Below are 24943 nucleotides of genomic sequence, written 5' to 3' on the forward strand. Positions count from 1 at the left end.
CCCTTTCTCTTTGGTTTATATGCACAGAGGTGGTTTTACTTTTCTTTTTATGCAGGATATACAGTAATAACATGGGGGAAAACATGAAGTTACAAACATACCACTGGCAAAACAAAAACAAAAAAACCCCAAAACACCTAAATGTCAGCAGTTGAGGACAGAAGGCGTGTGGACGATGGAGTCAGAGACATGGAATTGGAGTTTTGGTCTCACCTTCTGTTAGCTTTGTGACTTTTCAAATTATGTAATCTCTCTGAACCTTAGTTTTGTCCTCTGTAAACAGACTATTCTGCCTTCCCTCAAGGCTGGTGGGGTGCTGAAAGGAGGCAGGGAACAGGAAAGCACTTGGTCAACCGCAGAGCACGACACACGCCATTACCGTGCCTGTTACAACGATTAATGTGCTCTTTCTTATTATCCAGGGTCCGGACTTACGTTCACAGAGCTCGCGTTAATATAATCTTCGTTTCCCTGCAGTAAGACCCGGGTGGTGTCATCTGTGGGGGAGAAAAAAAATCCACCGATGATTCCGAGCGTTATTTTTATCGCACCAAGTAAACAAGAGTTCAGTTCTCCACCCCATCTGCAGCTCCCGCCTCATTAGCATAAACACCATTCCCCAACTGTTCAGAGTCTGAAATGGCTGCAATAAAGACGATGGTGTTTACAGACACACTGAAAATCGGTCCAGAATACCAGACAATCTGTTTTGAAAGGGGAAACATTATCTGAGTGTGTGTGGGGGGAGGGGGCATTCACGCCGGATACTCACAAGGCAGCACATCTTTATATCGGTTTTTGTCCAAATTTTGAGGCAGCTTTGCAAACGTGATGGCTAAACCGGGCTTCTTTCTGTAGAGTTGCTATATGACAAAGAGAGAAGTCAAAAAGCATTGCGAAAAACAGTGGTGGAAGGAGTGTGAAAACATGCTTTACCGGTAAATTTGAACACACCTGGCACCAAAATCTTAACACTTAAAAGTGATTATGTGTTACAGTAAAAGAAAAATCTTCCCAACAAGAAATTCTCCAATCCCATGAGAAATTGACTCAATTCTTCAGTTTTTGTTTTTTGTTTTTTAACAGGAGGCTCTTTGGGGGAAAAAAGTCACAGGAAGGGGTCTGAGTCACAGATAATGGATCACAGTAAGTAAAACTTCATCTTTATGACAACTATTTGACAAATGGTAAAATCAAGTAATGGGGGAAAAAAAGAATCCTGACTCAAAATTAAATGGAAATCATTTACATTAGTCTAAAAACATTTCCATCCAATTCAATGGAGTGAACCATATTCTTTGCTTAAGAACAAGAACATTTCATTCATCGCTTCAAGTATATTTCCACAGTAAAAATATTTATTCCAAACACACAGTAAACTTCATTTAAAGAGGTATTTCCCTCTAAAGGCAATCACTAGCAAGAAACCTAATTAAAACAATCTTTGCATGTCTACAAGCACATAGTACACACATTTGTGTGATACTTGACATGATTTTGACAACAGCTCCCTCAGAGTAATAGGATCCTTATCTTGCAGGCGAGGGGCAGAGATTAAACTCTTTGTTCAAGATCACAAACTAGAGGCTGACCTCAGATCTGACTCCAATGCTTGAGTTTTCTTTTTCTTTGAAACTACTTTATTGAGGCATGACTGACATGTAAAGCGCGGTACATATTTAATACACACAACACGATGAGTTTGCAGTCAGTATACACCCGTGAGGCCACCACCACTATCGAGGCCACAGACACATCCAGTCCCCCCCCCAGGCTGCCTCCTGCCTCCTTGAGTTTTCTTTTCTACACAACTATTCCTCCTGACTTTGAACTCGAGTCAAATACTATTCACCAGTGGTTTTACGAACTTACTGAGAATTTAAAAACAGCACTTTTTTTCAGCATTGGAAGTGATCTATTTTGTTTTTTAAAAAGAAAATTCGGGAACTTCAGACTAGTATAAAAAAATTACCAGTAATTTCACAATCCTGAGATGACCCTTTTCATATATTTTCTCCAGCTTATGTTTTCCTGTACATACATGTATACAAACATACATAAGTATATGTGTAAACACACATACACACTATATTTTCAAGAAAAAAAATGAAACTGAACTATATATTAGCACTTCCCACACTATGTTCTATGGAACCCAAGTGTTTTGAAAGAAGCTAATGGGTAGTCCTTAGAAAAAGTTTCAAAGTCAAAGAAATTTGGGAAATACTACAAGCCATCTTATGTTGTAGGAATCTCCAAGATGACAAGTCCTGCAGTGCACGAGCTCATTTAATTCTGACCAGCTATTTCTCAAGCTGATGTGGCCAGGGAGGATCTCGCATCTCACAAGAAGTGTTCTGGGGAACATTACCATAATTCTGAAGCCTGTTTTTCCCTACTTATATAGAATCTAGTTTCCTGTGTCATTAAATATTCCAGATATTCTCTATACACACGATTTTTCCTGGCTGAATAGTTTTTCATAATTTACTTTTACCTCTACTCTTTTTTTTTTTTTTTTAAGATTTTATTTTTTCCTTCTTTTCCCCAAAGCCCCTCAGTTCATAGTTGTATATTTCGGTTGTGGGTCCTTCTAGTTGTGTTATGTGGGACGCCGCCCCAGCATGGTCTGATGAGCGGTGCCATGTTTGTGCCCAGGATCCAAACTGGCAAAACCCTGGGCCGCTGCAGTGGAGCTCACAAACTTAACCACTCGGCCACGGGGCCAGCCCCAAACTCCAGTCTTTTTAATTAGGCTGTTTTCATTTTTTTTTACTCTCATAAATTCCCAGGAACAGAATTTCTGCATCAAGCATGTTTTTAACCAAGTTGCTCTAGAGGGACGTATGAGAATGGTTAGTTCCCCAAATTGTGGCCAACACCATCAACTAAAATGTGTTTGCAATTTGAATAGGGAGGCTGAACATTATTTTCTCCCCTATATTTTTGCAAATCGTATTTGTTTGGTAAACTGGCCTCTGTTGGTTGTCTCCTCTTATTAGTTTTTTTTCACTAAACAAATTGCATAGAAATTGCCAGGAGAGAAGTAGCATAGAGACTTTGGGTAACAACAATTGTGTCATCTCTTATACATTTACCAAATAGTTAGAATTTCCAATTTCTCCCTTAGCTCAGCTACTGATCATCTTTACGATTTCAGTTCCTAACAATCAAGTAGCCACTAAATAACTTCTTAAGTTTCTGTGAGCTTTAATGGACTCTGAGCTCATTCCAGAAATAAATTCATAGCCCTACAGCTCAGGGGTTAGAGCACTGGTCTTGGAGAAATAAATTCCTAATTTATTCGAGGTTTTGATTTCATTGTGGAAGGAGAATATGTGAGTCAAATTCCCCTAAATGATATTTCGGTTCTAACTAACTGCATCAACGCAAAATCCAAATTAAGTGAATATAATCAGTAACGCTAACCTGGAGGTAAAAAAAAGACTTTTCAAATAAAAATGTAAATGTAATCAACTTGAGACAGTCTAGCAGAAAAGCACAGATCTAGCAAAAACCTTTAATTATAATCAGTACACAAACGCATCTGAGCAGTTACGATCTACTGATAGGATTAGAAAGTACTGAAATAAAATAAAAAATAAAGTATGATAGCAGTGTTTAAAAATGTTTAAATGTGTACATCCTGGGCTTTATCTGACAGAAATACATAAAGATATTAAAAATTTTTATCTGTAGCAATCTTTTTATTAGCAGAAAACTGGAAACAGCCTGAATATTCCCCAACAGGGAGAAGTGTTGACTTAAATGATGGTACAGTCATACCACAAAATTATATGCGGGAATAAGATAGACTGAAAGTGCAGATTTTGAAGGATGTCCAGTCATCTATTTTTAAGTGAAAAATGCAAGTTACAGATTATTATATAGAGTGGTGATTGCATTTCTATACATAGCAGCATACACACAAATTGTGTATAATGTATGTGTGTGCTCTCATGTATGTGTGTTTGTATAAAGTACATTTGTATGAGCATTGGAACAAATATAAAAGGATACACACCAAGTTGTTATTTGTAAATTATATCAAAAAGAGGGCCTGGCCTGGTGGCGCAGCAGTTAAGTTCACACGTTCTGCTTCTCAGCGGCCCGGAGTTCACCGGTTCTGATCCTGGGTGTGGACGTGGCACCGCTTGGCAAAAAGCCATGCTGTGGTAGGCATCCCAGGTATGGAGTAGAGGAAGACGGGCATGGATGCTAGCTCAGGGCCAGTCTTCCTCAGCAAAAAGAGGACGATTGGCAGTAGTTAGCTCAGGGCTAATCTTCCTCAAAAAAAAAAAAGATAGTTAAAAAAAAAAAAATTATACCAAAAAGAAAGAAGCTATAGGAGACCGGGGTCAGGAAACTATTAATTTTACTTTGGTTATTGCTGAATTACTTGAATTACTACAATGTGAATTATTTCTTAAGAAAACAACTGCAACAAAAGAAGTCTATATTATATACAATTAAATAAAAAATTTTACAAAAAGCTGGGTGAACAAAGCTAAGATTTTTGCGGGCCTTTAGAAGGTTTGACAACACACTCATATTTATGTCTGCCTTGCCACAGCCAACATAGGCTCCTATTTCCACGGAATTGCTTCAGTCCTAGTCACACAGTTTCTGAAGAGTTGGTTTTCAAGTTCCTTTAATTTATTGACTCTTCTCCAGACCTTGTGAGCTGCTTGGCCGCCTGGGTATGAAAATACTGCCCTGAGAAGGGTGGTCCAGGGTAGAAAGTGATGTGTTAGCAACACAGGTACGTCCTCCTGGAAAGGTCAGGGATGGCGGGAGATGAGTTAGACTATTGTATTAGCCAGGATGAGACAAGGCTCTTTCAAGAACTACTCTTTGGAATAATACAGTTTGCTTTGGTTACTCCCAGACTGAAGGTGTGTGAGGTGGGCAAGAGCTCCCAGTCACAGATCCCTTAAATTCTGCCCTAGAATGAGAACAATCAGGGGGCTGGAGACAGTCACAGGGACAGAGGGTCATAAGACCGCTTACTTTTATTAAAAACTATTAACTTTTATGTCCTAAAGTGCTTTGTTCTCATCTTATCAGAGCGTAGTTCTAAGAAGCTGAGAAACTAAGGGTAAATTATAAAAAGATTGCTAGAGAGGTTGCTATGGAACAACCGTACTTAAATTGCAGTGTCAGTATCGCCAGCTCTGGCCTCCGAAGGCAGAAAATTGAACAGCGGGAGCTAGAGCTCTCCAGCACAGGGCGGGTAGGATGGGTAAGACATGGTGTTCCAGCTCAAACCCTTCTGTGAAAAAGCCATCTAATATTAGAGACAGGGCATCAGATGATTCCGATCTCCTCAGACTTCTCAGCCAACCCAAGACGTGAAATCTAATCAATGCTTCTCATGAGGGCTCCGGACACCCAATGAGGTCCAACCAGTGGAGAAGGATGCTGGCAAGGCCCTGCACAGTGCAAGCAAGCACTCCAACTGCACGACCAGATGAAGGGGGAATTCTCACTGCAATTCTTGAAGGCTGAGAACCCAAGAGGGGGGAAGAAAAAAGAGGGGGGAACTGAAGGGACAATGGGTAAGGAGAGAGCAAACAGAAAGAGACTCTCTTTCATGCCCTCAGAGTCTACTGTGGGCCAACGACTTCCAAAACGGCTGTTTACTCTCTGCTTCCTGGATGGAGCACCAACCGGCAGTCTCCACGAAGGCAGGTATCCTGTTGGTGGTGTTCACCACCATAAAGCCTAGGCCAACACGGTGCCTGGCACACAGCAGGTGCTTAATAAAACTCTGTAGAGTGAAGGAATCCTGGGAGCTGCTGCTTTGGACAAAGTGAGCAAAGCCCTTGAGTAAAGCACAACAAGAGGCGGCATGCAGAGCCATATAATTAAGCCAAGGGGAACTCGTTTTTCACGAAGGCCTCCAGAGGTTCTTTTCCTAGGACCTGTTTGTAGACATCATAATTCACTACTCATGGGCAGTTCACCCACACGGGGCACTTCCCTTTTCCCTCGTACCTGACCCAGCCCGAAGGCAAGGGCCACCGTCCAGAGGGGGCTTGAAGCCTCTCCCCACCTTCCCATCAAGGTTTGCCGAGATGAGCTGACATCGTTGCTGGTAATTTGGGGAGCCTCAGTAGTGCTGCTTTACATACACAGTCCCTGGTGCAGATCCCACTGCTGGCATCCTCCAGCATTCTTGCTGTGTCCCTTTCACAGATAAATACGTGGCAAGTTGGGGTGGCACTTCCTTTAAAGGGACCCCTGGCACTTGAAATGCAAAGCCCTCAGAGTCTGCTCTCTGTATTCCACAGACATTATATCATGTTTTCTTATCTTAAGAAAAAAACTCTTTGGAAATTTTCGAAAATGCTTTTTAGGCATGGGTTCTAATCTCGATGGTACAATTGCCCTAATTTCTACGTGTATCAATTTAAACCTCTCAGTGAGTCTTCAGCTATCTTTGTCCTTCCAAAGCAACTTTGACAGCGGCCAAAGGAGCCGGTGAGTCACTTGTTTTGACACTAATGGATGTTTCCTGTAATGGGCAGAGTAGGAGCGAGTTAAGGAAAAAGGAGTCAGAAGAGAGAAGATGGCTCCTGGTTGGTAAAGACAGCAGATGCCGCAGTGGGAGGGGCAAGGGCACCTGAGATTGACCAGACCTTTTGGTGGAGTCTCGTACTCACTGTTCTAACTCACCAGTCTGGGGAGGGAGGAGGATAGACACCCATTTTCTTTTTCTCTTTTGAGAAATATTGGCCCCGTGGTAACATCTGTTGCCAGTCTTCCCCTTCTTGCTAGAGGAAGATGGGCCCTTAGCTAACATCTGTGCCAGTCTCCCTCTATTTTATGTGGGATGCTGCCACGGTGTGGCCTGATGAGCAGTGCTAGTTCTGCGCCTGGGATCCGAACCTGCAAACCCTGGACCGCCGAAGTGGAGCACGCGAACTTGACTACTACGCCACTGGGCCAGCCTCAACATTCCTCATTTTCTATCAACCCCATTCTACAGTCTCCAAAGAGGTCTTAGCTGGGCAAGGAGGCAGAGAAGTTGCAAGTCACCTGGCCACTGGATGAGAATGGGCACATGGGTCCTTTTTTTGCCGGGAAGCCAGTTCTCAAACGAAGGACAAGTTAGCATGACCACCTGGCTTTCATCCAGGGATATCTATACCGAAGGCGTCTCCTTTCGCTTGCCTAAACAGAAAGCTCAACTCAGGGAAAGCATGAAACGAGCCACCAGTTACTCTCAGGAAGGAACGAAACTGTGGCTGAATTGACGAGTTCTTTAAAGGAAGAGTGTGTCCTGGAGGTGGTGAAGGACTTGGAGCCGTGTGAATGAAGATCTTCTCCTGCACAGGAGAGACAGAGGGGCGCCTTCCATTGGCTGAACAGAGCAGAGCGTTTAGGCAGTTTGAGGCTGATCACAAACGCTGCCGGACCGCTCACACTGAGGAGCTCACTGCAGCTCCTGGAGGGAAGGGCTCACGTCGGAGGCGGGAGGCTGCGGGAAGAGCTGGGTCACAGCCCGCAACAGTGAGTCCTGACAAAGGACTAAACTTTTACCATAGATTCTAATCCTAGCGCTCTCTCTGACCAGCTGGGTGACACTGGGCAAGTCCCTTAGCCCCTGAGCCTCATTTTCTCTATCTATATAACCATTCTGGCCACATTTCATGCAACAGCTGTAAGAGTCAACTGAGACAAGATATGTGAAACACACTCAGTAGATGCCAAAGTGCTAATTATCATTAAGTGTGACTTTATTACAGCTGGGACCAAATGCTTTCTGGAGCACATTTGTAACTGTTTACCAAACGCCACAGGAGGGACAGGGGAATTCCCTTAATAAAAACATGCTTCAAAGCAAGCTTCGCTGAAAATCAGCTTGCTATGGCAGGAGGCATTCCATGCACGGCCCGGATCCCCCAGGGCCAGCCCTCTGTGTGGTGGAGTGGGTGGTATGGGCACCTGCTGGGGACCAGCCCCTCTTCCTGCTCCTAGCCAGAGCACATCCCCCATCAGCCAAGACAGCCACCTGCCAATGGCACTGGAGGAGCAGGAGAGAACCAGAACCACCATGACACTGGAGCCAGACAGCCTCAGGTTCCAAACCCAGAGCAACACGCCCACGTCTTATGTGGGGGCTAAGCACATTCTTTAAACTCTTGGAGCTTCTCTTTATCATAAATAATAGTTGTTACTTTTTACTGTGCTCTTACCATGTGCCAGACAGTGCATTAAGTATTTGTAAGGGTTCAATGAGATAACCAACCCATGAGATATCCAATTCATAGACGGGGAAGGAGAGGCCACAGAGGTTAAGGGACGTGCCTGAGGTCACAAAGGGAGGGAGTGGTAGAGCCAGGATTTAAAGCCTGTCTGGCTCTGTATGGCTAGACAGCTTCTCAGGTCTTCTCTAGCTCTGATGTTGTACTAATCTAATGACAGCTCTCACAGGTAAACCCATTTTGTTGCTTCCGTAGTAGTTAAGAGAACAGGCTCTTGAGTTGGCCTGCCTGGCTTCCAATCAGGCTGTGCCACTGCCTGCGAGAGCACCTCTCTGAGACCCTGCTCCCGCATCCAGAGAACAGGGCAATGACAGCATCGACAGGGGCTGCTCTGAGGATTCTGTGAGGGGATGCCCACAGTACGTGCTCACTAAAGGTTTCCTTTTGTGTTAGTTTCCCGGTGGATCTGGATTCCTCTCCTCTAGCAGCTGGGTAAGACTCTTCATCTATAACAGTGGTTGTTCAACCACGTCCCACAGTCGAGGGTTCCTTGGGGTGTGGGCAGGGAGCCTGAAGAAGCAGGGGTCCATGCACCCCAGCGCTCCATCATAGGGCAGCTCTGTGGTTCTCTGTTCCGCACTTTGGAATTCTGCAGATGTTATTTATAAAGGCTTTCCTACTTAATTTCTAGGAAGTGGACGGACCACATGAAGGAAATAGGTACATACTAAAACCTTAAAATTTCTCTGTTCTCCATTTCTTATGCTATAGTCCAACTATAAGCTCTAAAGACAAGACCTGGGATGGGCAGCAGCAGGACGATGGTTCTGGTCCTAGCTTTACCCTCTGGTCCTCTGGAGCAGCTTCTGCATCAAAACCTCCTGGTGATCTTGTGAAGGGTACCAACACCTAGGCCCCCTCCCAGGGCAGCTGATTCCACAGCTGTGGGCTGGGCCCAGTTTAACACGCTGCTCAGTGAATTTCCATACAGGTGGTCAGCGTCCCCTGTGAGAAACACTACTCAAAACACAGGGGGCGGGTGGGTACTTCTCTCTACAGCATTTCTAAACTTCTTAATGAAGTTCAGTGAACCAGGTTCGCAGAAAATCTTACATGGGATTCCAGTCTGTAACCACATAAAAACAGAGCCACCCGAGGGGAGGGGAGTTTCCAGAGCACTGCTGAAGACCAGGCTTGGTCTTTTTCCTCTTGGACAGCCCACAGCGCCTCCTTGTGGACAACGTGACCAAAGAGAAACAGTCTGACCTGGGCTGAAGGCCTTGCATCACCTGGAGACATGGCCCAGGACTCCTGGCCGCGGCTCACCCCAGGTAGGTTCCTACGTTCTGTGTAATGAACTCTTGCCCGGTCTTGGTCTTTAGCTGTTTCTCGGACTTGTGATACACGCCCTCAAATACCCCAAAATTGGACGGTAAGCTCCTTGGGGCCAGAAATCCCCCTTCTCCTTCCCTCACTGTGTTCCTGACCCAGGGTTTGGCACATGGTAAACACCTAATACACACTCGCTGGATGAATGAAGAGATGACTCACTCCACAGTGCCTTTCCCCTTTCAAGTCCCCCCCAGTACCAAAGGACAAAACTGATATATTTTGCAACTGGTTTTTAAGTTCTTGTTTCAATTACTTTGGAGGGTGTTTAAAACTATTGAATTATAGTCTTTAAAATGTATTTCAATTTTGAGGGTTTTTTTTTTTTTTTTTTTTTGCAACGCGAGGCCAGAGAACATGATCTTGACATTTTCTTCCTTTAAAATCTGAAGCCTACACAGCCTCCCACAGGCCGCTGGAAAAAAGGGCTATTTCTCTTTGTAGATATTCAGTATATGTCTATCAATTCTACCCAAGTAATTATATTATTCCTATCCTCTTACTCTGATTTCATTTCCACAAGATAGGAACTTATTTTTTGTCTATATTATCTGTCAAGGCTGTTAAGTTTAAAATTCTTTAATGATTTTTGGGGGTGGGGTCAATGATCTTCACTTTTGGGTTTTACTTTCTACTGTTGTTCAACACACATTGCTCTAATAACGTATCTCACTTACATTCTATTCCTTACACCATTATGAAATGAACCTTTCTCCCACTCCATACTCTGCTTTGCATTCCGTGTTTGATATTCATATTCCTTATGCTTTTCTGAATCAATATGCCGTCACACACATTTGACAACCTTCCTAATTTTGTTTCTGTGACTTTTCCTTTGTATGGCTTTCTAATAAACAACACGCTGCTGATGTCTGCTTTTGAATCCGATCTGAGACCCTCTTTCCTAATTTATGAATCCAGACTGTATATGTTGTCATTAATCATGATCTATTTTCTTTTATCAGTCTAGTTTATGCTTCTTTGTGCTCTTCTGTTATCTTTTATTGCATGAACTACTCCGCTTTCCTCTACCTTTAAAAAATTTGAGGGGCTGGCCTGGTGGCATAGTGGTTGAGTTTGCATGCTCCACTTCAGTGGCCCCAGGTTCACGGGTTCCGATCCTGGGCACGGACCTACACACTGTCATCAAGCCATGCTGTGGCAGCGTCCAACATACAAAATAGAGGAAGACTGGCACAGATATTAGCTCAGCAACAATCTTTCTCAAGCAAAAAGAGGAAGATGTTAGCTCAGGGACAGTCTTTTTCACCAAAAAAAAAAAAAAAAAACCAAAAAGGGAAGATAAATACATTCTATTTTCATTCTATTAGTCATCAGTAAAACTGACTTAAAAACAGAGTCTCTTTTGGTCCTAGTCTCTCTGTGTGCCTTTGTCAAGAGTCTCAATCCTGTGATTAGAAGTCCCTCCTGGGGAAGGAAGACAGGGTCTGACTTTGGTTTCTCCTCATCGTCACATGTTTCTGGGGGACTTGGGGAGGTAAGCCGTCACGCCCTCACGTGATGATACGACCTGCTCCAAATTACAGAGTGTGCCTGGCGGGGTCAGGAACTGGGCCCGTCATCCTCCCCAAGGCGCTCACCCATGCCGCCTCTCCTCTACCTTCTACTGCTGAGCGTTTTGAGCTTTTATGTTGGCAGCTAAATACGCTCAGAGTCCCTCCTCCTGGATTTCTGACACGCTTCTCTATGACTACCGAACGCTGCCAGAACGAGAGGGTGAGGCGGAGTTCAGGGACGGGCTGTGGTCCCAGCCCCTGCTTTGCGGCCCACTCCGCTGCCCCGCCGCTCTGAGCCCACGATTAGACAGGCCACCCAGGGACTCAGCAGCAACTGACGGGGCCCAGGCCGGGGGAGTCGGCCCTTGGGTGTCTCTTACCTCAAACTGGATCAGCACCGTGCCACTTTCGAGGCCCTTCTTTAGCTGTTCCATGGATCCCTCCAGAGTGTCCCCACCCTCCGGACACACGGGGAAAATGGCCTCTGGGAAAAGCTCGTTCAGCTCATCTTCCGATTTGATGTCAGCAAATGAGTGCACAGCTGCAGCGGACGAGAAAGACTGTGTCTGGCCCGTGCGGCAACCCCCTGCTTCATCTGTTTCCTCCCCAAAATTACACTTCTGACACCTGAATGCAGATGGCTTAAAACATCTTATTAAATGATTAAGCACATGGTAATCATTTTCACCAAAGACACTACTTCTTGTTGAATGATTCAATAAGCGCTAATTATACACAATGACATACTAATCTTCCTGGTTAGTTTTAAATGCTAGTGTTTAGGACTCAGAGCTTTTGCCAAAGGTAAGAGAAAGGGAAAGAAAGCTTTCAAAGCCAACAGCTCTTCTCCCACCCAGCCCGCTCCCTCTGCCTTCTCGGGCCCTTGTCATTCGCTCCTTTTCAGAAGTGGCATTTTCCCGGGCGGGCGCCGATGTGAGGTCTGGCGCTCCCTCCATGACACCCTCGTCCCTCAGTCTCTAACTCCATGTTTAGGCGGAGGCTTGCAAGGAAACATCTCTAGTCGTGACATCCTCTCTGTGTCTTGGCCCTGCTTCTTCAGTACAGATGCTCCCTTCAGGGCAAACTCAGTGAGGGTAAAAATCACCTAGGCCCCCCGCTTCCCCCATCCAGCACACTACCTCCCCAGCCTCACGTGCCTCTGTCTACTGTCACTTCCTCCTCCAATCTCCCACACTGGAAACTGAGATTGTCCCTGAATCTTCCCTTTCCACTCAGAAAGTCACTCCCTTACTCAAAAGACTTCAATGGCTCCCTACTGCCTTCAAGAGAACAGGAAAGGAGAAGGAAAATGATAAGTTTGGCATTTCCCCACATGGTTGAACTGAATCCTCACAATTCGGAATTGGCTGTCTTTATCCTTCTTTTACAGATGAGGAACTGACTCTCATGACAAAGTTGTCCAAGGGGACCCGGACTGTCAGAGTGGGACATGGGAATTCGTTCCACATGTCTGACCCTAAAGAGCACATTCTTCTCACTGACCGCAGCTCAGCTCTTCTGCTATTTTCGTGACTTCTGTCATGTCTGCTACTTCCCATGCTACCATTTCTAAATCAACATATATTTTTCACTTAAATGTTTAAGATGAACTTATTATTACAGTTAAAGAAAACCAGTGGCACTACTTTTTTAGCTCTAATAGTCTGTATACATCTGTTTTCCTCACCTCAAACAGGCCCCCTACCCCTTGCCGTGGGCCAGTGGGGGACTCCCCTCCCCAGCGTGCTCTCCCACCATCCCCCTATTATGGCCAGCTCGCCACAGGGCACATCGTGTGATGGAGGGACTGCTCCCAATCGCCAGATTCCTTTGGCCCCTATTATCATGCGGCCTTACCAGGCAACTTACTTAACCTGTCTGTGACTTGGTTTCCCTATTTCCTCACTTGGGGATAATGATACTAGCCTTATAATGGCATGATGAAAACTGAAGAGGATCATTATGTAAAGCAATTAGCACAGTGCAAGGTTCTTCATTGGTGCCCCACAGACACCAGCTACTATTACTACTGAACACCTACTGGGCGCCAAGCATGGTGCTGGGATTGGCTGGGGATGGAGCAGTGGGCAGGGATCTGGAGAGATCCAGTAAGGCCTCCCGGAGGAGGTGGGGCGAGAGCTGCCACTGGACGGCTCTGGCCTTGGAGCCTTGGTGGGAACACAGAAGGCAGGCGTGTGGGTGTGAGGCCGGCACAGAGACGCAGGGCCAGGGCTTTGAGTGACACACTGCATTTACCTTCAGCAGTTCAAAGCTGGGCAGGAGGCTTCAAGGACTAGGCTTATTGTTTTGTAACAACAATGACAATGACAACAACAAAAGTAATGGTATTCCATAGAGGCCATCCTTTGAACGCCTACCATGGACCTGGTAGCATTCTAGGTGCTTTCCAGAATGAGTATCATTTAATCTGCACAAGAACCCCATGAAGCAGGAGCCACTGGGACCCTCCCTTTACGCAAAAGGAAACAAAGGGACTGGGTAAGAAACCTGCTCCAGGCCCCTCAGCCAGCAGGAGGCCGAGTCAGAAGTCGCCCGGGGCAGCCAGGCTCCTGCCCCACTCTGCTCACTGCCTCGCCAACCAAACCAAACACACACGAATCACATATAACCCAATCCTTCCAGAAGGGGCTGAAAATGCACACGGCTGAGGGCCAGGCAGCTGCAAAAGGTGTGTGATGCGGGCCGAGCTGAGCCTGGGAGGAACTGGGGGCTCATGTCCTGTCTAAAGGGGGCAGGTGGGAGCTGCCTACCTCCAGAGGCCTGGCCACGAGGGACCGAGACCCGCGTGGGCAGATCTTCATATTTTTCAAGCGAGAAGTCAGACATCCCGGTTGTTAGGTGAAAGTTCTTGATTTTCAAATGTTGGCTACAAGCTCAACATTTTCACACCACAGAAGGGGCCTCGAAGGCTCAGCGGTGCTAAGGCAGCGGCCCTGTGGTTCCTCCCCCACGGCTGGCTGTTACCTTTCCTCCTGATCACCAGGGCCAGCTCCCGCGTGTGGGACTCCCGGCTGGCTTTGATGAACATCACCACCTGGTCGTGGGTGTGTTCTGAGATGTCCCGGCCATTGATTAACACGATTTGATCCCCTTCGTTCAGCTTAGGAATGCAGGTGTCTGCCTGCGTGGAGGAGAAATCCAGTTCCTTCGGTTACCATGACACAATCCTCGAGAGGAGGCCGTGATGCTCTCTGAGCCCAGACACCTGAGACCAAGATCAAGTTCTCCTTTGCTCCCTCAGGTATTATCGCCATTATTTTTACATTCACGGCTACGTCGACATGGTAGCTGGTTGTGGCATTTTAAAGAAGTGCTGCTCAGAACACAAGTTATGAACATTTCAGAATAAGGCTAAGAGAACGACGCGAGCCATTTCCCTAGGAGCCAACCTTCACTCATTCCCGGAACACAATGACTATGATGCTTCTCATCTTTTGTTTTCTAGATGTGCTGTTAGAATTTGATTTGTCAACTCAAAGCAAGCACTTATCTGTCTTGCAATGAGAAAGCTTTGTAAGCATACAACAAAAGGCAGAAACCATCATGGAGAGAAGAGAGGCATGAACAGCGTAGGCATAAAAGCCTTCTTAATTCAGGGGCCATAAGTAAACTACAAGCTTAAGGACTGCTTAAGAGCAAAAGCCCCAAACTGATACCATCTCAGGAGGCACAGTGACTCTGATGCTCTAAACACCAAAAGAGCAGCTGAGGAGGCCCAGACACGGGCTGAGGGTGGGGGGATGGGGGCCAGGGTCCATGGTCCACTCCAAAGGAGAACAGTAAACCCCCCGCCTGAGTTTTCTTCTCCTGAGCAGTCCTTCTGAAATTTAATGTGCACACAAACCCCCCAGGGATCCTGTTAAAAACGGAGACGCTGCTTCAGGAGGGCTGGGGGTAAGCCCGAGACTCTGCATTTCTAACGAGCTCCCAGGGATGCGGGTGCTGCAGCTTTGGGGACCACACTGAGCAGCGAGGTTCTGGAAAACGTGGACTTCGTTCTTTCTTTGCATCCACACGCATGCATTTACACACAGTCTCTGCTACTAGCAAAAAGGACACAAGATGCAGAAATAGAAGTCTGTTAGATTTAGGGGAAAACAAACATGGGAAATGATGGGACATGTTTACTTACAGGTGACTCTGGGTTTATCCTGGAGACCACAAGAGGCATCTTTTGATCCACTCCTCCCTGTAAATATGTTAAATTAAAAGACACTTGAGCAACACACAGCAACAAGACGTGCAGGCCTCTCTGGCACAGGGAAGGGCTCAAACCTCACTTTCACCTACCCTAAGCTCGGGTGTCGGCACCCTTTCAGAATTACAGTACAAGGTTCCTGACCCCTCTGGGTCTGATGGGCTAGCCAGAAGATGCTCAGAGGCCTCCCACTGCCATCCTCACGTTCGGTGAACTGAAGATGCACTCGGACGAAGCATGCTCCTTCTTAAAAAGGCCAACGCCCCCAGGAGAAGGACTCCAAAAGCACAGCCCCTGAGTGCTGCTGGAAAGGGGGCTGAAGCGGAGGAGAGAGAAGTCGGAGAGAAGGTCACGCGCTGTGAGGGCCTGTGACCTCTGAGAGCAGGTGGTCAGCAGGGCTGCTGGGGTCCAGGAAAGGAGTGCATGGTGGCAGCCGTGGGTGGGCAGCAAAGGCCACCTGCCCTCACTTTGCTTTGCTCTGGAGTAGGGGCTGGTCGATTTTTTCTGTAAAGGGCCAGACAGTACCTATTTCAGTCTTTGTGGAGCAGAGGGCTCAGGTGCAACTGCTCAACACTGCCACCTAGTGTCAAAGGAGCCATAAACCATTCTTAAACGAATGGGTGCGGCAGTGTTCCAATAAAACTTTATTTACAAAAACAGACAGGATTTGGCCCGTAGGCCATAGTTTGCAGCCCCTGCCTACAGGCTGGAGGAGGGTGGTGGCCCTGCAACCTGACCTGCTGGTGTCTCTTATTGCCATTAGCAATGCTGAGGGGTTCTCTTCCTAACCCCTCTTCAGGGGGTAGATCTGCTCGCCAACAGTGTGCCCTCATCTCTCTGAGCCTTAGTCTGCATCTATAAAAGGGGCTTCAAAATACCAACTCGACTGCTTATTAGGAGAACCCAGTAAGGTGAGATAAACAAGCACATACCAAACACCAAGCACGGAGCAGGCACTCGGCGGGAGACAGCTGCTATCGTCACACAAACAACTGCCCCCAGTGAAGGCTGAGCCAATTTCCTTATGCAGCCTCAGTTACGTGGCACACTCCGAATGCAAATTAAAAACTCATCTAAAGATTGCTTCAGAGCATAAAACTTCCTTATAAATCACACAACATACCTTTAGATTAAATCCAAATTTTCCATCTTCATCTGGCGTGATACGGATCAAGACTAAGTAGCCATCACCATTATCGTTCTGGAAGATGTTGGAAAGTGGTCAGTTATGTTACTTCTCTCTCCAGCAGTTGGTGATAAGATGTGTTCTTTGAATCACAACTACTTAATTGCCCACAAGATGCCTCTGCATGGGGAAGCCTGGGGGATCAGCTGGCCCCTTCAGCACCCCAGGACCTGAGCTCGCTCACCTTGTCACAGTAGTACTGGCTGGAGTCCTCGCTGGAGCCCCCTTTGGTCACCCTGTGGAAGTCCTCTAAGAACTGCTGGTCGACGCCATCTGGTGAGCAGGAGCCTGGAGCATTTGAAGATGGAGACACGGAACTGGATGACTTCCGGGTCAGGCAGCTGTGTGCTGGATTGTTCTCGGATACACTCCTTCATCATGGGGAAGGAGGAGATATTTTAATAACTGGATGAATGTTGTATCAGAGCAAACATTACTGACTGTTGAGGCCTGGCATCCCACAGCTGCCGCGAATCCTTGGAACCTTAGAAGAGCTCCGAAGGTCAAACCCAGGGCTCCAGCACTCCCAGAGTCCCCTGGCCGCCTCTGCCCCGATCTGGCCTAAACATTATCCCCTTTGGTCTTGGGGAAAAGGGGCAGGAGGGCAGTGTTGATTTGGGAGCTGCTGAAAACTCAGCTCCCTTCTCAGCTGCTCTAGAAGGGTGATGGGGAAATGTGCCAGCTCCTCGGCTGGTTTAACTCCTGAAGCTCACTCAGATGCACAGGGCTCCATCCCTTCTGAAAGCTTCTTTCCTTCCGTCTCATTCCTGCTGCCCAGGACTCTTGGCTACCCAAAGGCAACGGGACTAACGCTGCATATTCAGGACCATTTCTATCAATCCCAGTTTGCATTATTTGCCGGTGACACCCATTCCCTGCCCACTCTGAGATGATATGTTTTATTCTTCTCGAGTATAGGTCCTTCTGTATCTTAGAGCTGCACTGTCCAACGCGGTAGCCACTGGTCACATGTGGCTATTTAAATTTAAATAAAGATCAGGAAGTTCCTTAGTCATACCAGTCACATTTCAAAAATGCTCAACAGCCACACGTGGCTAGTGGCTTCTTTATTGAACAGCATAGTTAGAGAATATTCCCATCATTGCAGGAAGTTCTACTGGACAGTGCTGTCTCAGAGAATTACAGACTATTTGAACTGAACAGAACTCTGTGGTCATGGGGTCCAACTCCCACTTCACAGATGAAGAAACTGGTTGAGGAATGAGTTGCCCGAGGTCACACAGCTTTCCCTTCACCTGACAGACAGAAGTCTGATGGACGTGAGTCCCTGAGCATCTCTCCTCTCCAGGCCATACCAAGTCTGCTCCTAAGACCCCCATGTCTAACCTCACAGGGCCACAGGGATTAACCACGTCACCATCACTCTACAGGACCCTCAACTTCTCTGCATCACGCACCCCCACCCTAGACCACTTGCAGAGCCGCAGGCCTGACAAAAGATGCCTTACAAAGTCCACAGAACAGGGGGTTTTCCTCCTGTTTTACAGGCTTCTCCACATTCTAACCTCATGTGAGGTTAAGTGATGCGAGAGGTGAGCAGAAAAAGACATTCAGTGAAACATAAACCAGACAGTTGCTGCTGCCTCTTGAAGCCTTCATTTCAAGCCCTTATCCATGAATTTCATTAAAATAGTGCTTCTGTTTCCTAGCAAGTTCAAATTAGCTTACTTTAAATATAAAATCTGTATCATAGTCACACAGAATGATTCACAGTCTCAATTTATTTGAATAAAAAAAATTCAGTGGCAGACTAACCAATGTAGAAATACAGCTGACGCCAGAGAAGAGTTTGGCCTCACGGGTTTCAAGCGGCTGGTGGAGGGAAGGCTGTTAGAGAGGATACTGAGGAGCTGAAGCTGTTTTTCAGACTGAAACTGACCAAGCCTTAAATTCACTTAAAAGGAATCTAAAAGACAATTTCCCCTCACCCCCTGGTTGGGCAGCTTTGCTAAGTTTTAACGTTTACAAGAGCATCCATCCCCCTGGTGGTAGGAAGGGGGACTGCTTGGCAGTTGCTAAACAAGCCAAAGCCAAAAATGGGTTTAGGAAATACTTCCAGTTCTACGGGTGAACCTGAACTTTTAATAGGAAGAGGCTGCAAGCAAATAGCATCCAGACTCCAAAGATATGGAAGAATCTGGAGGGTGATAGCAATGGAAAGGGTGAAGGGCATGTAACCAAAAACCCCCAGAAGAACAAGGTGACAAATTGGAAGAGAACAGACCAGTTTCAGTAAAAATTATAATATATTTTATATTCATTATGCTTATTTAATTTCTAAGTTTTCAATGTAGAGATACATCACATTAGGTTTTAAAGTATTTTTCTTTTTCAGTATAAAACATAATGGTTTATCTAAAACAGCCCACAGTACTAAAAATAATGTATTCAAAGCCATTATGTGCCCAATCTTATTTTCTCAGTAAGGATGGAGAGGTACTTTTAGACCGTAATTGATTGAACATATGACTGTGTACAGACATTCCCTGTGGGCTGCGGCAACGTTCCGCTCAGTGTGGAGGCCGGACAGACAGATGGTGAGGACGACCATCACATGATGAGACACGACGAGAAGCAGCGGGAAGGAGGCAGCTAGACGCAGCACAGGGACACCAGGAGTGAAGAAGCCAAGCCCAGGGGGCCTCTTCCCTCCTTGGTGCTTCTGAGCAAGAGCCTAGTGGGTGAGGAGGGGGAGGGGAGGGGAGGGGAACTGCCCCACGGAAGCAGGATTCCACAGGGTAACTGCGAAAGGCTCGAAGAAAGGGACAGGCCGAGGGGAGCAAGACGACAGTGCAGCCTGGATGAGGCCGAGGACTGCGGAGGAGGGAGTGGAAGTGAGAGGGGTGTCCCTGAGGCAGGAGGGGGGCTGTCACTGCCATTCTGGGAACCAGAGCAGCCAGGGACGGAGGGCGGACGAAGGAACTAGATTTGTCTAATTTAAAGGACAGTAGATGGGGTTGTCAGGTAGCACTGGAAATGGATGCCATTTATGCTCTAGGAGCTCAAGGCGGGGACCTGCGGACGGCAAAGATCATGCTGGGTCGGCGTCGAGGTGGACAACTGGGCTGTCTATCAGCAGAACAGGCTACCACACTACAGGGGAGCTCCCATCACCGGCGGGGTGACCAGGGACAGGGCCGAGGAAATTTCTACACTGGTGACTCAGCTAAAGAAAGAGATTGCCAAAGTCCTTTTCAACGCACAGAAGTTTAAAAAGAATTTTTTGGTTTTGTTTTTGAGGAAGATTAGCCCTGAGCTGACATCTGCCACCAATCCTCCTCTTTTTGCTGAAGAAGACTGGCCCTGAGCTAACATGCGTGCCCATCTTCCTCTACTTTATATGTGGGACGCCTACCACAGCATGGCTTGATGAGCGGTGTGTAGGTCTGCACCCGGGATCCGAACTGGCGAACCCCAGGCCACCAAAGTGGAACATGTGAACTTAACGGCTTCACTACCAGGCCGGCCCTTAAAATATTTTTAATAGTGGCAAAACACACATAATATAAAATTTACCATCTTAACCACTTCTAAGTGTACGGTTCAGTAGCATCAAGTGCATTCACATTGTTATGTGCACAAAAGTTTTGACATAAAAAATGACAGCTTCCCGTGTGTCCCGGAAGCAGGCAGTCTCTAAAAAAAGACCAGCAAATAGCAAGGGTGTTATGGCGACAGGAAGTCCCAATGAGGAGCATCTCATCTGGTGACCCGTCAAAACAACTGTGATAAAACAGCAAAAAAGTTCTTCAAATACAACCGTAATCTGCCCTAAAATTCGCTTTCCTCAGTTTCTGCTCTGCAAAGGGATGTTCCCCTCCCATTTTCCAGGGGCGTGAGGGGGTGGGGAGTGGGTTTTTGTTTCCTGCCACGAAGGAAACTTCCTCTTCTGCAGATTTTGGCCTTTGCTCTGAAGCCAGGAAAGGAACACAGAAAGGCTGAAAGGAGCTTGGGGTTACAAAAAAGGACAGCCTCCTTGGGCACAAAGCAAACTGCCAAGGATGCAGAACTGTAACCATCGACTTCGCTGTGCGGCTATAAATACGGACCAGCCGGCGGTGACCCAGCCCTCAGACGACGCTCAGAGAGCCTGAGCTGCGCCACTCTGGGTTCAGAGCCAGTCTCACCGCTCTCTTCCCTTCTCCCTTTCTTCTTGTTTAAGTGGGTACAGAACATCACACTTAATTCTTCTTTCTAAAAGGAACCCTCCTCGCTGTCTGTAACAGTATTCATCTGATTTCTCTGACAGAACACTTTTTTGCCTCTTAACACAAAGCTGCTGTATAAAACATGTCAAATGAGTCTTAAACATTTTGCAAATACTCACAGAAGTAACCTCCACAGTTTTTTTTTTTCACCAAGTACAGATCAAACTTGCCTTGGGCAATAGAGGGACCCCGGACTCTCTCAGGAAGGCCAGCTGCCTCTGCAGACCCAGCAGAAGGGGGCTCCCCGCCAGCAGGAAGGGGCCCCCTAAGAGAGGCGGCAAGGGCTGTGATTTTCCAATTGTTCACCCCGATGGCAAAGCACCTGCAACTCGACCCCGTGCGACAGCTATTGTCAGCGCACCTGGCAAAGCCGAGACAAGCAAGGCTGCCTCTGAATCACCGTTATTTGCTACTTTTAACATTTAGCTGCAAAATAAAAAGTGCACCAGGATGAAACATTCTACAAGGTCTCAAGGAGGAGTCTCAGAAAGAATTGACGTGCAATGCATGGGGTGAGCAGGGCCAGAAATTACTTAAACGGGGCTTGAGGAAGTGAATTTTAAATTGTATTTAATTTTGATGAACTTCAATAGCCACATGTGGGTAGTGGCTCCTGCACGGGACCATGAAGATGCACATGCTCTGTAATTCCATGACGTGATGGCAGACCACAGTAGGGAGATCTGATGTAGGACACGTCATCAGGCTTCTGAGAACCCTCAGACAGGTTCCCAAACCCTCTTCTCTTTTACCCAAGCGACAGAGCCCCATAGTGCAATGACAGCGGCTGATCATGTGCTGTTTGCCCTGCTGGCCGGGAGTTCCCTGAAGGCACAGGCTCGTCTAGTTCGCCTGGAGGTTTCCTCAATGAGGAGCCAGGGTGTATAAAGTCTGCTGCTGGACTCAGCAACAAATGAGGCCTTAAAAATGTCCACTCCCCACTGGACAGAGTCCATCTCTCCTCCACTTGCACTGACTGTGTAAAGAGATGTCAGGGTGCCGGGCTGTAAAGGGCTCTCAGGGGTCGTCCATCCACCCCCGGGGCCAGAGACAAGCAGTGAGGCGGCTGGTGACAAACTGCAAGGGAGATAATGATCCCAAACTCACTCTCGATTTCCACTTGAGAAGTGCCCTCTGAGAGTGAAGACATTTTGGGGGTTCATTCCACTTTAAGAATGATGGAATAAAGGTCTTAGTCTATGTAAGTGCTGTCAATGGCACTTTCTGTGATGATGAAAAGGTACCACATTGGTCCAATATGGCAGCCACTATCTACATGTGGTTTTCTTTAGCACTTGAAGCGAGGCTTGTGTAACTGAGGAATTGAATTTTTTCTGGGTTTTTTTTTGTGTGTGTGAGGAAGATTGGCCCTGAGCTAACGTCTATGCCAATCTTCCTCCAATTTGTATGTGGGTCACCACCACAGCATGGCTTGACAAGTGGTGTGTAGGTCTGCACCGGAGTTTGGAACTCACGAACCCTGGGGCCACCAAACCAGAGCGTGTGAACCTAACCACCACACGACTGGGCCAGCCCTGAGAATTTAAATTTTATTTTAAATAAGTGAAATCTGAACAGCCACACATGGCTGTGGCTACTGTACAGGACAGTGGAGATCTAGCTGCTCCACAGTTCTATGATGGGATTGCAAACCACACCAGGAAGATCTGACACAGAGGGTGTGACCGGGCTTCCCAGAGCCCTTGGTCAGTTCCCCAAACCCTCTTTCTCCTTTCACCAGGGCAAGAGAGCCCCATCGCAGATTCAAACTGGCTCGAGTCATGCACGCCTGCACTCCTGCCTCGTGTTCTCTGGGCCTGCAAAGCCACAGTACCACACAAAGGAACTCACCCCCTTCCACTTAGCTCAATGGGGGAGCAAGAGAGAGTGATCACTTCAACAGAAGCATCATTCAAGCTCAGGTCACAAGGAAAGGACCAGAGGATTATTTAACCAGAGGTGTTAAGAACACGGATAAGCTGGAAACCATGTCTGCTGGGGGGGACAGCAGAGGGGTAGCACCACCACATGAAAGTGGGCAGTGAGATTTCCAATTCACCTGTGATGCCCAGAGCACAATGAGGATGTGTTTAATGCTGTAAGCTGAGCAGCTAGGATTGTGAAGATGTACAGATTAACGCAAGTGCTTTCTTGTCAACCCTCTGCTCTCGGGGGAGGCATTACGTCTCTACACTTTGGACGTGGTGTGGGACTTAACAGAATCGATACCCAATGACTATACTATGATTGACATCCTAACAGTTGATCCACTCCTACCATAGTTCAGCTTAAAAATGTCATTTCATTTATTTATGATCTATGTCATGTCCACTTCAAAAAATGATTTGAGATAGCTTACTCTAAAATGTACAGATATGACAGAACTGTGAATTCACTAAAACAAGAAAAAAATAAGACCTATTCATAAGGCAAAGAAGGAAGAGCAGCGACTGTATCAGAAACCTGGGCTAGGGGAAGCCAATGCAATTGAGCATATAACATGGACCTCTGAGCTCCCTGGTAATCAAGTCAAAAAGGGAACTAGTGAATTAATGTGTCTTAACGAATAATAAAAGGACTCAAGCCAGTATTTTAGGAGAGACATTTCTTCCTGGCCTTGTGACCTGAAGTTGGTCACGTTAAAAAAAAAAAAGGAAAGTGGGCGGAGGCTGGCCCCGTGGTGTAGTGGTTAAGCTTGTGCACTCTGCTTCAGCTGCCCCAGGGTTCACCAGTTCAGATCCTGGGTGCAGACCCACGCACCGCTCATCAAGCACTGTGGCAGGTGTCCCACATATAGAAAATGGAGGAAGATGGGCACAGATGTTGGCTCAGGCCAGTCTTTCTCAAGGAGAAAAAAAAAAAGCCAGGACATAAAAGAATTTAGTGCAAATTGTTGAGAAAAATCTAGTAAAGAAAATCAGAGATAGTCTACAAATGCTTTTTCTTTATACTATTCATTAAAAGCAAAAAGAAAACAAAAACCCTGAGGGCACACTGTGGTTCTGAAGGCTTTCTGTAGAGAGCTAGAAACAAGCATATTTCCAGTGATCTGGAATCCTGCAGTGGTAAAACTCCAACAACGCAGAGAAATACTACTGAGGCTAACATGTCTACCCCTCTGGAGCATGAAATGACTTAAACTGCGCTTTGCTCCCGAACAGGAGAGGAGATGTTCAAGACAGCTACAGAGCGCTACCAAGCACTGTAGGTGGAGAGCGGGGTCTTTGCGGCAGACAAAAAGAAGCTCAAACCCAGGAGCGCAGGCACCAGCTTGTCTTCCCGTGGGGGAAGGGAGCGCCTGGCTTAGGTTCTCACCCCGCGGAGAGCGCCCCCTAGGAAGCCTCCAGCCCTTGACCCCTCTTCACCGGCCATCTGGGCCCAAGGGACCGCCTCAACAGCCAAAACACGCAGACACACAGAACGAGAACAACTCGAGTTTCTTACTTGCGGTGCGGGCTCCGGTTCTGAGAAACCTCAGAGTCGCTGTCTTTCGGGGACAGGGAGCCCTTGTACGTGTAAAACACATCCTCGGTTTCGGTGATGTAGGTCATCTCGTTGGCGAGGTTGTCCGCGGACGAGTGCCGTGGCTTTCGGATCTCGTGCCGGAGCCGAGGGCTCCGCCTGGGTGGGGGGAAGGTGGCGTGTGAAGGGTGGCCAGCAAGCTCCACTGAAGAACTTTGTCAGCCATCAGTGCTCCGACTTCGTGCCCTGACCTTTCTGGGGATGCTGTGGCTGATGCTGGTGGAAATTAGGAGCGGGTTAACCCATCACTACACCAGAGTCCTCCAAGGGCCACGCGGGCCCCTGACACTCTCAGCCCAGTGGTGCAGCCCCCAGAACAGGGGCCTGCAGCTTTACAGTCAGGCAGATGAGACCGCTCATGCCCTTGGGAAGCTGATGAGTGTTGATTTCAGGTGAGTTATTCTTTCAGGAGGACTCAAGCTCTCAATGCATCAGTAATAGGCCACGTTGACTGCTGATCACACAATTTTTCTGATTCATTTGAACAGAAGAAATAAAGGGTTTAGAAGCCAAAGTACAGTTTTTGGCAAAACTCAAACCTTATTTCAACTACATCTCTTCACGTGAATTTCAACTGATCCAAGAAGTAGTATTTGTTTTTTAAAATAGATCCTTTATGTGGTATTAGATGCACAGAGAAGCCCTAGCCTGTTCCTCCAATAGCAACTGTA

The 24943-nt window shown here is 47.0% G+C and overlaps 1 protein-coding gene across 14 annotated transcripts in view; it reads right to left on the reverse strand.

Annotated features, from left to right (window-relative positions):
- Nucleotides 1-24943, reverse strand: part of PTPN3 (protein tyrosine phosphatase non-receptor type 3) — a 141496-nt gene that overhangs the window by 14862 nt on the left and 101691 nt on the right. For all 14 annotated transcript variants that reach the window (XR_002804127.2, XR_011432557.1, XR_011432558.1 and 11 more), the window contains 8 exons: nucleotides 24195-24371; nucleotides 16706-16892; nucleotides 16459-16536; nucleotides 15270-15326; nucleotides 14102-14258; nucleotides 11497-11657; nucleotides 773-863; nucleotides 436-497 (listed from right to left, as the gene is read on the reverse strand). Coding sequence is in view for 11 of the 14 variants with exons in the window: in XM_014735953.3 (XP_014591439.3) it covers nucleotides 436-497; nucleotides 773-863; nucleotides 11497-11657; nucleotides 14102-14258; nucleotides 15270-15326; nucleotides 16459-16536; nucleotides 16706-16892; nucleotides 24195-24371 (970 nt within the window). In the remaining 3 variants the exon portion in view is untranslated. The remainder of the gene's footprint in view (nucleotides 1-435; nucleotides 498-772; nucleotides 864-11496; nucleotides 11658-14101; nucleotides 14259-15269; nucleotides 15327-16458; nucleotides 16537-16705; nucleotides 16893-24194; nucleotides 24372-24943) is intronic.

The sequence above is a fragment of the Equus caballus genome, chromosome 25, assembly GCF_041296265.1.
Source record: "Equus caballus isolate H_3958 breed thoroughbred chromosome 25, TB-T2T, whole genome shotgun sequence".
Taxonomy (NCBI): domain Eukaryota; kingdom Metazoa; phylum Chordata; class Mammalia; order Perissodactyla; family Equidae; genus Equus; species Equus caballus.